Genomic DNA, 12,701 nt, shown 5'->3' on the forward strand with positions numbered 1-12,701 from the left:
GTGTGTAATGTAGAAGTGTGAATAGTGTGGGTAGGGGAAGATTAGAATACCGTGGTAATAGATGACACAGTTTCATTTGATCGGTGTGACCTTTTAGGAAAACAATCCAATCTTTTCCCTTTTTGTTTTGTTTATTTTTGTGTGTTTGTGCATGTGCCTCAGGTTAAGTGCTTCTTCTGCATGACCATAACCAAAGGGTGACCCATCCACTCCCTTTTGTCCTATGGGGACCTCAGAGCCAGTTTCTCAGTCTTCATCTCCTCCTCCTCCTCCTCTTACCACTGCTGCTGACACCCTGGGTGCTGCTCCCAGGTTTGAGACGTTGACAGGCTGAAGAAAGGATTTGCAAAGACCTTCTCACTGTGTAAATAGAGTGATGGCTGGAATTAATTTCAACTCCCCAAGTAATGATAATAAACAGTAAGATTTCTAGGCCAAAGCGTTACCAGGAACAAATTATGAGGAAAGACACTATTTGCATTTGGTTGCGATGATGAACTAAAAACATCTGTGCAGAGCAGGTACCCTTTGATTTGCATGTGTTTTTTTCTTCACGAAGGGAGCCATGAATCTGATCAGATCTGTGGTAGCCACGGGAGATAAATGAAAGTAAAGGGACTTAGTGGATGAAAGGACAAGGCCTCAGCTGTTCCTTGCTCCAGTTTGAGAGTTTCATCTTTTCTTATTAGCAAAACAGTAGTTTGTGTCAAACATTTTGGACAATAAGAAAATGCAGATCTGTGGTTTTGCAGAACATAGATTCAGCATTATGACGGTATTGCCCTGCTCTGTGTCCAATGCACTGTCCTCCAAATGCAAATGGCTTTGAACTTCCTATACTGAAAGTTAAGTTTGCACTGTAAATAAAAGCTTTTGCATTAAGTGATTAAAGAAAAAAAAAGCAGTTGCAAAATGGAGGTTGCAATGGTGAGTGCAGATAGCTCTGGGTGCAACAGCCACATGCCCTATGGATATGCAGTCCAAGCTCGGGCCCGAGAGAGAGAGCGGCTGGCACAGTCAAGAGCCGCAGCAGCTGCAGCCGTAGCGGCAGCAACAGCAGCAGTAGAAGCAGGGGCAACAGGTGGAGGTGGACCGTATCACCACTATCATCAGGAACAGAGTCGGGGTGCATCCTCTTCTCACGGTGGGAATGTGTCACGCAGCGGCCTGCCCAACCGCCAGAGTGGTAAGAGATGGAAGAAAGGGAAAAAGAGGAGCCACCACTTGGGAAGTAGGGAGTGTGGGGCCTCCTTCCCCTGTTCTGAGCTGCTGCCTCTGAGTGGTTCTGAAGAGAGAATACTGAAGGACGTGAGTGAGGAGGAAGAGGAGGATGAAGAGGAGGATGAAGATGATGAGGAAGAAGGAAAACTCTACTACGGTGCTGACTATGGGGAGGATGAGTTCTCATATTCAGACCAGCCACCTGATGATGGTGGAGGCCCTGGGGGTTACAGCTCTGTTCGCTACAGTGAGTACGAGTGTTGTGAGCGTGTGGTAATCAACGTGTCAGGACTGCGGTTTGAAACTCAACTCAAGACGTTAGCTCAATTCCCGGAAACGTTGTTGGGTGATCCAGCGAAGCGAGGCAGATACTTCGACCCTCTCAGAAATGAATACTTCTTTGATAGGAACCGGCCAAGCTTTGATGCCATACTGTACTACTACCAGAGTGGTGGTCGGCTGAAGAGGCCAGTCAATGTACCTTTTGACATCTTCAGTGAGGAGGTGAAATTCTACCAACTTGGGGAGGAGGCCATGCTTAAGTTCAGGGAGGATGAGGGGTTTGTCAAAGAGGAAGAGGACAAAGCTTTGCCGGAGAATGAGTTTAAGAGGCAGGTCTGGCTACTGTTTGAGTACCCGGAGAGCTCCAGTCCAGCCAGAGGCATTGCCATCGTCTCTGTCTTGGTCATCTTGATCTCCATCGTCATCTTTTGTCTGGAGACTTTGCCAGAGTTCAGAGATGACAAAGAATTCGTGATGTCCCTGAGCTTAGGGAAGGGGCTTTCCAATGAGTCTCTTCACCTGGATGCTGGGGAGCACACCATATTCAATGACCCTTTTTTCATTGTAGAGACAGTGTGCATCATTTGGTTCTCCTTTGAGTTTACAGTGCGCTGCTTTGCATGTCCAAGCAAAGCACACTTCTTCAAGAACATCATGAACATCATAGACATTGTGTCCATCTTGCCTTACTTCATTACTCTGGGCACTGACTTGGCGCAGGAGCAGGGCAGTAATGGTCAACAGGCCATGTCTTTTGCCATCCTGAGGATCATCCGTCTGGTCAGGGTGTTTCGCATCTTCAAGCTCTCCAGGCACTCCAAGGGTTTGCAGATCCTGGGTCACACGCTCAGGGCCAGCATGAGGGAACTCGGCCTCCTCATTTTTTTTCTTTTTATTGGAGTAATTTTGTTTTCCAGTGCTGTTTACTTCGCAGAAGCTGACGAGCCTGCCACCCATTTTCAAAGCATCCCAGATGCCTTTTGGTGGGCTGTAGTGACCATGACTACAGTTGGTTATGGGGACATGAAACCCATAACTGTGGGTGGGAAAATAGTTGGGTCCCTGTGTGCCATCGCGGGAGTGTTAACCATTGCTTTACCAGTGCCAGTGATTGTCTCCAATTTTAACTATTTCTACCACAGAGAGACTGAGAATGAGGAACAAACGCAGCTGATGCAAAATGCAGTCAGTTGCCCTTACCTCCCAACAAATTTACTGAAGAAATTTAGAAGCTCATCGTCTTCATCCACAGAGGATAAATCAGAATATTTGGAGATGGAAGAAGGAGTTAAAGAATCTCTCTGTGTAAAGGAGAAAAAAAGTCAGGACACGGGGAATAGCAGTGAGTCAGAGAAGAAAAACTGTGTAAATTCAAATTCTGTGGAAACTGATGTGTAATTTTGAACGTTTCCAAATATATTTATGCATTAAAGAGTGCAGTGAAAATAATGAAATATGCAAACACAAGTCCACAGCATACAGTAGTATGCCATTTAATGGTTAAATACAAATAAAAAGCATTGCTAAACTTGTATAACATATCAAGTAAGTGATATAACTTGAGGAAAGGATTGCTAGATCTGATATAACTTGACTATATTTTTATTAGAATGCAAGTGTTTTTCACATGAGGCTGAAAAAATTATTAAAACTAAGTCGGTTTTAAAGTGGGTGCATGAACTGTCGACATCACTAATAACAGCTCTGTGGTAAAAGTTGGCATTCAGAGGTATTTACTATGTAAGAAGCAATGAAGTTTGGTAGTCATTTATCTATTTATCAGCGCTTTAATAGCAGCTACCATAAATCATTGGATACCATTAGTTATTGTTTTTCAAATTTATTGTAAAAAGATACTCTACAGAAGATAGATCTAAATTTTTTCTTGAAATCTATAATGCTTGTTTTTAACTGGAAATTTACTTTGAACAGGCTGCTGAACCTCCAGAAATTGTTTATTTTTATAACTCTCTTTGGAGGCATTGCAGCATTTGTTGTCTAATAATGGAAGAAATGAAGGAAGAGAATCATTTAACCTGGTCTGACTGCAAAGGCAAAATGACTGGAATGCTTTTTTGCACTACTTTATATGCTGGAGATATACTGAAAGAGACTTTATACTGTGAATGTTTACTAATGTAATAGTTCAATGACAATCATTGGAAGAGTGAATTCTGCATCATATTTTATTGGGTTTTGTTTGTTTGTTTTTATTTTTTTATTTTTTTTTTCTTTATGTGATGCTGATGGCAAAACAGCTAACATTACATTAATTCCATACTCTTTTAATTATGAATATCTGTGATCTGGAAAAGGATTGTGAAGTAAAATTTTATAATCAAAATTATTTGAAATCACTCTTTTCTGTAGATATTCTCAAGAAATACCAACCTCTATCTTATATCTTACATATTTTTTCCTGGTTAGTTTAACATGGAGAGACAACGGTTAGTACGTGCACTTTGTCAGTATTGAAGTAATTCAGCGTATGCAAGGAGAAGGCAAAAATAATAAGATATTCAGTTGTTACAGTACTGACAACTCAAAATTGCTGACTTCTAACATGTTATTGGTGCTGCATTTTCCCTCTTAATTACAGCTTCCACCCATGTGTATTTGAAGCAACATTTAAGATCTAGAATAGGCATTCTGGGATTCAAAGTGAACATGTTGGGTGCCATGTAGTTCTAGGGAAAACATCCTATGTTTTCTTTTCCGTGATTCTTAGGCCAGCTGTATCTTACTCTGTGTCAAAAACTTCCCCTGCCCTTTATAGGAGATTAAGTTAGGTAAGGATTATCTGACCTACAGCACATTCTAGACTCCAGAATGAAATAGGTAAGATATTACTGCATTTAGCATAAATAATAGATTCAGAACAGATGTTTTTTTCAGATTCAAAATTGTCTAGGGATGGCACAATTAAACTGTAGCTGTTTTTGAGGAGGTACTGTGAAACATTCCAAATCATAAAACTTGAACCAAATCGGCATATGCACTTTAAGGGCCGGGACAGCACATTGTGAGAGAAAGTAGGGCTTATCAACACTACTGAATTACAGCAGTTTTGCAATATCCATTTAAAGCTGTGAAAGGGGGGTTTTGTGGGGAAGAACTAGTTAGTGACTTGCAGTTCTGAAGCTGAAAAGCAACAATATAAACAGTCCAAACTGGGTACCTGTGATGGTATGCGTAATCTATCAGATAAGCTTTGTTTGCTGTATGCAGCATCCAGTGATACGGAACAGAACCAGAGGCATAGGATTTTCCCTAAGCTTTGATTTTTGCCTCCATGGATTTTCTGTGAATCACCTCTTGGAAAACTTTCTCCGCTTGTCTTCTATCACTTCAGAAGAAGTAATAAAAAACAAGACACAGAAAAGACTGCATTGTTCTGAGCCCCGATCTGAAACTTGTTTGTAAATGTCTGATTCCTATAGAACAGGCTTCACTGTATTTTTAATGTGAAGTGTTAAACAAACCTCCATTTTAATATGATAATATTATTTCCAACTATGTTTTGAGTCAAACACCTCAGTAATTTTATGCATAGATGTGTGCCAAAATTAAATACTGCATTTTTTCATAGCTCACCTGGGTAAATGTACTAAATGCTTTTTTTTCTACAGAGGCAGTATCAGCAATGAGTGTGAGCATTCTATAAAATCCAGCAAAATCTATAAATGAGTGTTTCTTTAACAGCTTTTACAGTTATAAGGTAAGGGGCATAAAGGTTCCCTTGTAAGCTAGTTTGCCAGTAGTACTGTTTAGAGTACCAGCAACCATATAATACCAGGAATGGACCATAGCAAGAACGTAAAAATAAATAACTAGGCAAATAAAGTACATAGAGAAAATAAGTAGTATGGTTTTGCGGTATTAACTGGTTAAAAGGGAAGGTCATTTATAAGAGAGGGAATTCTTGATGTCTAATGGAAATAAAGAAGAAAGCTCTTTGAATAACTCCTTGAATATGTTCACACATTGTACATGGAGCTCAGCATGAGCTATCTGCTTAAGTAGTTACCCAGCTTATCCAGCAAGTCCTGCAGGTGTTCTGCTACCAGTACAAAATCTTTTAATTTAAAGCAAACACGGTGATGTCTACATTATGCTGTGATCACAGCAATACCTTACTCAAAGAAAAGTTCTTACTGGAGGACCTCAGAGCAGAGCAACATTCTGGGTGTGCCAGCACTGCATACTGCAGTACTGTGCAGACATATCCTAAGGTAACAGTGGAGCCTGCTCTGCCTCCTGCAACATATAAGCCTTTGTACTTGTAACTGTCATTATAAATAAGAACTGGTGTAGCTTTATGTTAGACTGTACTAGCAGTTTGGCAGACCATTCTGAATCACAGAAATGCACAGAATTGAGCGTTTTGGAATGGAAGCAAATACCTTCACTTGGGCTAGCTTTTAATTTGGTTATTCATCTACCCATCAGTCCAGGTAGTTGCAAGTCATCTTGAAAATGCCAAAGTCATACGCCTAACATGCTGAAACCCAAAGATCCCAAGTGCTTAGCAAGAGACTGAAATTTCCCTTAAGTATCGCTTAGGTTGAAATTGTGTGCTACAGAAACACTGTATTTGAGCTGTTATGGCTCCAAATTACAACTCCTGCTCCTCTCAGAGTTTTTCCAGTGTGACTGGATACAACTATCAGAAAAATAGTTTTGTAATCACTTGGGCTTTTATATTTTAAATTATAGTGCTGAAATGCATTCCTGGTGTAACTGACGTGAATGGGAGTTACACCAGGGAATGTTTTAGTTCTAGTAATGTAGTTCAAATTATTTCACATTGACATACATTTCAGCTAAAAATAATGCAAAATGAGGTATTTTGATATTTCACATGCACTGGCAATGGGAAAAAAATATGGGAGAAGCTCCATCTGAATTCATGAAATCACAGCAGATTCCAATCAGATTTCAAATATAGGCTGATAGTTAACTGTCTACTGGCCCTTATTTAAAGAAATTCATAAATCTTTTCATAGCAGTCTTAAGTGCCAAGGCCAGGTACTGAAGGGCAGTGTTTGCCAGCTGAAGTATTGGATTCAATGCATGACTTCAGAGATCCATATCTTTGTCTTTATTATAGTCATCAAGTTGTCTGATGCTTCTTTGATTACTTGAAAATTTCAGCCTGGATGCTGAAATTTATATCAAAAAAAGTGTTATGTCACCCTGCTAGGCAGTTCCTGGCTAAGTGTCTGGTTAAGCTTTCTTAGAATGATTCCACAAGAGGCCAATTCCATTTGATGGAGAGTGTAGTTTTTCTTTTTTTTCTTTTTTTTCTTTTTATTTATTTTTTACTAAAAGGGAAATTCTTCTGCTTACATAGTTGTATTGTGCGCTGTCCATTTCTGTGACATCCAAGTAATGTGGAATCATTCTGAGATCTCAAGGGGGTGAAAGAGCCCACTGCTGCCATGAAGACATCGAATTCATGACAACAATGTTATTGGTGTCTAGGGATACTAATGGCTATTATGAACTTCTTGTGGTTATGAGTTTTGAGTGTGGTTTCAGTCAGCAAATCTATTGAACTAGCTTTGGAACATGAAAATGATGGTTTTGCATAATACTGGTGTTCAAAGAGTTTGCAATCAGGTCATAATCTTGAATGAAATATTATCTTGTTACTGCTGACATGGAAAGTTCCTGCCAAGTATGCTTTCAGGAGTTGAAAGTCACTTGACCTGGGATATGAGAAATCAGTATTAAGCTGCCCAAGAATATGAAATACTTACTTTTCATATTAGGATAAATATAAGAAATGCACTGTGGAGTTACAGGAAGAAAAATGTCAGAAAGTCTATTCTGTGCATAACTAGTTTGTGAAAGTCTTTCCTACAGAGCATTGAAATAGGAAATGTGTCTTTCTGGTGATCCCAGACTTGTAAAACTGAGTGTAAATGACTTTTTAACGTAAGCTTTACAGAGGTAATGGATAGTCCTCACATTAAATATGAACTGTTCATGGTGCTTTAGACTATGTAACTAGCTTCCTCTACCTATTTCTTACCGGTTCCTTATCAATTCTACCGTCATTTTGTCCAGTTATAAATACAGGCCTATTTTTTTTTTCTAATTAATTGGCATAAGACAAAAACAATAATAAAATGAAAGCAAAGATAAAAAATCTATTACACCCAGCATATAAATTGCATATTCTTATTATCATAAAATAAACCTAAATGACAGCCTGCAATGTCTGTAGATGTCAGGCAGGGTATGCATTTTCCTGTTGCTATAGCTGAATGGTCAAATATTTCTGATTTTGCAACAAATAAGATCTCATTTATTGACTCACCATAATTGTGCACCTCTGTTTGAAACAAATGCTTCTAGAAAAGTTGACAATTTTTTTTTTTTTTTTAATGAATTCATTTCCACAGAGATCATCTAATGTGGAAAAAACTGTTGACATATTAATTCTGGGTTAAAGCGCATAAATGTTTTGTACCTGGTAACCAGGTACAAACATGAAACTTTACATGCTGCTGCCATGCTTTCTGTGTATTCAGAACTCTGACGATATTAATTCTGAAAGAAAAGTCATTAAAGCATTATGTACCGAGATGGTTGAATTAATTTTTATTTTTAATTATTTTCTGTAAAATTATAATGTACCTTGAGACCTTTTTCTGCAACAGGTCCTTTGGAAAATAAATACATAAGTGTATAAGAAGGAAAGAAGAGAAATCTTAAGTTACATGTCAAAATCTGATAAAACATTCTAATAAAGGGAAAGTAGGTAAGTAAAAACCTTATTTTTTTATATTCACTCACTTGTGCATGCATGGTACTTCTGTTGGAAACAAATCAGGGGCAAATTGATTTAATCTGCAGCTGCATGTGAGGTACTTCATGCATTATGTCTACACAAGGTACTCTGATCTCAGGAACTTCAGCAGCTGCCAATAGAGGTTCAGCTGATGCTACTACATCATGCAACTGGGAAGATACTCGTTGCACCAGGTAGTACCAACTGGGGCAGAGAGCGTACTGTGAAGTTTTTAGCCTATCTGGTAGATCTGTGCTCCTACCACAATTATCATAGGATAATGAGTGCCAAACAGGTTTTTGATTATTTGTTCTTAAATGACTTGTGACCGTTTTAGATAGGGAGGTCCTAAACCCTCCAGTCTGCTAGCTGCTAAGCTACAGAGGGATTCAGGTCCACGTTCACAAAACGCACTTTTAGACACCTGACTTCCATTCATTTCATTAGGAATTAGGTTGCAAAATGCAGCTGGGACCAAGTGATTTGCTTAGGGTCAAAATGAAGACTGTGGTGGAGCAGGTGTTACAAGTGTTTCCCGAGTGTTACAGTGGTTCCCCAAGGAGTGTAGGAAGTGACAGCACATATTGAAGATAGATTTAGGTCTCTCTTTGTTTTCAATCCTGTTTGAAGTTTCATGGGGTATTGAGACTAGAAGAAAAGTGAATAGATGCAGTAAGATAGGAGTCTTTAATTTTAGATACTTTTTTTTCTTCTGTTCTTAGCAGTCACAGTAAGCTTACTTTTTTAAAAAAACAAAAATATTTAGCCAAAGAACTAACCATTTCAGTGGGAGAACATATGTTTACTCTGAATTTACCATCCTGGATGTGAACGTTAGCTGTGAATGAAGAAAATCAAATCAGAGATATTCACTATCACTGTTGTATTTCTAATTTGCCTTAAGTATGCTGGATTTCAGTCCACTGCTTTTGCAGTGAAGTCATATAAACTTCTTGTGCCAATAACATAGTACTCTACCTAATATTGCAGTACATGACAACTGAGAAGACAACTGCTTTTGCATGTTTGTATTTATACTGATAAGATTGTGATGCAGATCTATGCTGCAGAGAAGGGATGCTCCAGAGTGCTTCACTGCATGTTTATCTTCATTGCTAGGTGACCAACACTCCACGATATGCTTTGGAAAGAAATCCAAGCACATGCGTGGAGAGACATCATTACCTTTTATTTTCTGCCTTGCACAATCGAGGGAAAATGCTTGCTCAGTACCCTGCTATATCCTTGCCCTGCTCTGTAGTCTCAACCATATTTCTCACTTCAGTTCTATTTAAGTCACTGAAGGTTTGATTTCAATCAGAGCCCATGATATCTGTCCTTAGCATGGGTGAACCACACGAATGAACTTTAATTTCTGCCTTTTGTTGTCTCCCTGTTGGTACAGCTTTGTAATGAATTCAGGGTGTCATTCAGTGACAGTTTCTTCTTGCACAGTGGAGCCTGAATAGAGAAAACTGCAGAGGATTCTTGATGTGAAATAAAGGTACCTTTTGTTTTTCTGTCCAAATATAATAAGATATATTTGCATTACAACAAGTTACACATTCCACAGGCAGTACTCATCAGGGTACATAAATTCTGTTTCCTTAATGGGCGTACTCTTTCAAAGTGCCTTCAATTTGCCCTAAATTCATTTGGAATTTAAGACACTGAATATTTTTCAGGTCTCAAGCATGAAGGAAGTTGATCCCTTTTGTGTTCAAAAAGGCAAGGATTGTAAGGCAGAAATCTATCATACAAATCTATCATATTTCTCAAGTTAAAGGTGGCTAGGGGATAGTAGCTCTTCTGGTAAGTATTAACTATGAGCTGCAGACACACTATGAAAAATATGCTTTGGTCACAAGTAAGAAGTAGAAAAGATGTTTGATTGCCTGTTTAAAGGGCATCATCATATTGTACTGTAGCAAACAGATTATTAGTAAAACAATGTTTATCTCACTGCAGAGAGTATGGTACAGGTATTATATAACAATTTATACTTCAGGATATAGTTCTATATCCATGTATTTCTGTTATTTATAAACACTGTTGTGATTTGGGACTTACGGACCACAAAATTAAAGACAAAAATGCTACAAGGATTTCAGTAAAAGAGATTTTATTTTTCTGAATAACTTCTAGATGATGTTATTTTGGTGCCATTTAGTTTGTGAACATCTGCTCTAATAAGTGATAAGCTGATTCAATAGGTTAGACGGCAAATATGTTTTCTCTGTCTAGGAAAATATTTTCTTGTTGCTCATAGCTTAATGGAGGATCAACATTTTTCTGAGCTTTGAAATATGGTGAAAATGGGAAAAGACACTAGTAAGTAGAAGTGATACTGAATTGTTGCTCCTTGACCTATCTTACAAGAAAATATTTCTAGTGTTGTTTAGTGATACTGGTGAAGTGAATTCTTAAGTGAAATGGGGTCTCTCTAAACAGATTTACTTTTAAATAGATGCAAAAAAAGTGCATTTTAAATTGTCTAGTTTGGGGCACACAGAAATTAGGATGTTCAGATCACTAGCTCTTTTTGAAAATTTCTGTCCTGATGACAAAGATTTTGTATCTTTGGGAGGAAAGAACAAGACATATTTCAACCTTTTTGATTTCTGTAGTAGCTTTCAGCAGTTTTGAACTACATCTAATAGAGGTGGCCAGAGAATCCACAGTGTTTTCAAGCAGGCTCTTGGTTGTATTGGCACATGAAACAATATAGTGACTGACAAGGTTTGCTTTATGTTCAGGCATGCTAGATTGTAGCATTGTCCAAAGAAACACTTCTAATATTTTTGACCTCAGCTCTATATATGAAAAGCTTCCCGTTTCATATATAAGACATCAGACTTGCACTGAAAATGCACGTAGCATGAACAGCAAGTTGAGGTGGCAAAAAGTACTAGGGGAGCAGTGAGGACTGGCTTCTCCCTAGGGGACCGGGAGCCAGGAGCTGGGTGTGATACAGCTGCAGGGCAGGGGTCTCTCAGCTGGGCAGGACTGTCAGGGCAGGACTGTCAGGGGCACCCAGGGGTGGCCAACGGCTTGGATCATCGCCACGGTTGTGGTGACAAGGCAGGTCTGAGGTCAAGCCAGGAAGTCGGTCTGCAGGTTGGGTTGATTTTTGTCTCTTAAGCATCGAGTCTTACGTCTTCAGCATTACCTTTCTTTTACTTAGCTACCTTTGCTGGTAATGTCTATGATTATTCTCCTAGCCCGTGCTGCTGTTTGTTCTGTGTAGAGAAGTTACTTGTCCAGAACTTCTTCAAAGGCAAAGCTGATTTTGAGCTGTGGAGTGGCGGGGTCCCAAAGATGCTATCATTTGTTATTTGGGAAGTTGGGAAATAATTAAGGATGCTCTGATTTGGATTGACCTCTAGAAAGGTGTTACAGAGTTTTAGGTAGTATTTTTATAACTTTTGACTGAGATGACTAGTGGTTTTTTTTGTTGTTTGGTTAGTTGTTCTTTTCTGTGCTTCATAAAAAATGCCAGGATTATCTTCATTTTGTTTTCCAACGGGAGGAAAACTGTTGGCGGGAGGTGATCTATGCAGCTTGTATGTCATTTCTGAAGGTAGAATATGACTAGCTGTCGATAAGGAGATTGAACCCAAAAGTTTAGCTTTCTCTGAACTCACGGTGTCTGGCGCAGTGCTGTGAGTGTTCTCTGGATCCTTTCTCTGTGAGGTGCACTTAGTTTATGTGGCTTTCTGGGATAAATGAGTCCAGAAACGGGTTCAGAAACTAAGTCCAGAATTTGTGCAGAATGGCAGAGAAGTTCACTAATTCAGTATGCTGTGAGAAAAGTTGAGTTTTTTATTATTTTTCAATAACAACTTTAAAAAAAATAGATTCACAGCTGCCTTCAGAGGTAGATTCATATTATGCTGTTTTCAGTCTTTGAAATACTGTATCTTGAGGACTTCCTATTTCCAATGACTGATGTTTTACCACATGAAGGATTAGCATCCTTTTCTCATTTGGAACCTTTTTTTAAATGGGCAGTTTGTGTCCTGTAACTTCATGCTGTTAAGGCAGTGCTGTAGCAGTTTGTGTCAGTGGTTCTCAGTCCTTAGAGGAAGGGAGGGCTACAGAAGAAGTCCCACTGGAAGTGAATGGGAGGAGCTGCCTGGTGACTGCGTTTGCAGCTTGCTCCTTCAGCAGAAGCAACTGCTCAGCTCAAACAGGAAAAAAAAAAGTGTCATTGCGTTGCTCTGAATGTGTATACCTTCTGCTCACACACTGAGGGTAGATCTTCTGAGCTGATACAGCCAGTATTAGATACTAAACTTTTCCACATTGATAATATTTCATACGCTTGGGGAAAATACATCTAAATCCCAGGACTGAGGAGAACTTGACAGGAATTACTCTGCCTCTGCAATGACCCGTG

The 12,701-nt window shown here is 39.0% G+C and overlaps 1 protein-coding gene across 1 annotated transcript in view; it reads left to right on the forward strand.

Moving 5' to 3' along the window:
• Nucleotides 1-8,092, forward strand: part of KCNA4 (potassium voltage-gated channel subfamily A member 4) — a 14,370-nt gene extending 6,278 nt beyond the window's left edge. Inside the window, exon 2 of the mRNA XM_035328765.1 lies at nucleotides 163-8,092. Coding sequence (XP_035184656.1) covers nucleotides 913-2,901 — 1,989 coding nt within the window. The 5' untranslated portion in view covers nucleotides 163-912 and the 3' untranslated portion in view covers nucleotides 2,902-8,092. The remainder of the gene's footprint in view (nucleotides 1-162) is intronic.
• Nucleotides 8,093-12,701: the final 4,609 nt, after the last annotated feature.

This window comes from Oxyura jamaicensis, chromosome 5 (assembly GCF_011077185.1).
Source record: "Oxyura jamaicensis isolate SHBP4307 breed ruddy duck chromosome 5, BPBGC_Ojam_1.0, whole genome shotgun sequence".
In the NCBI taxonomy this organism is placed as follows: Eukaryota; Metazoa; Chordata; class Aves; order Anseriformes; family Anatidae; genus Oxyura; species Oxyura jamaicensis.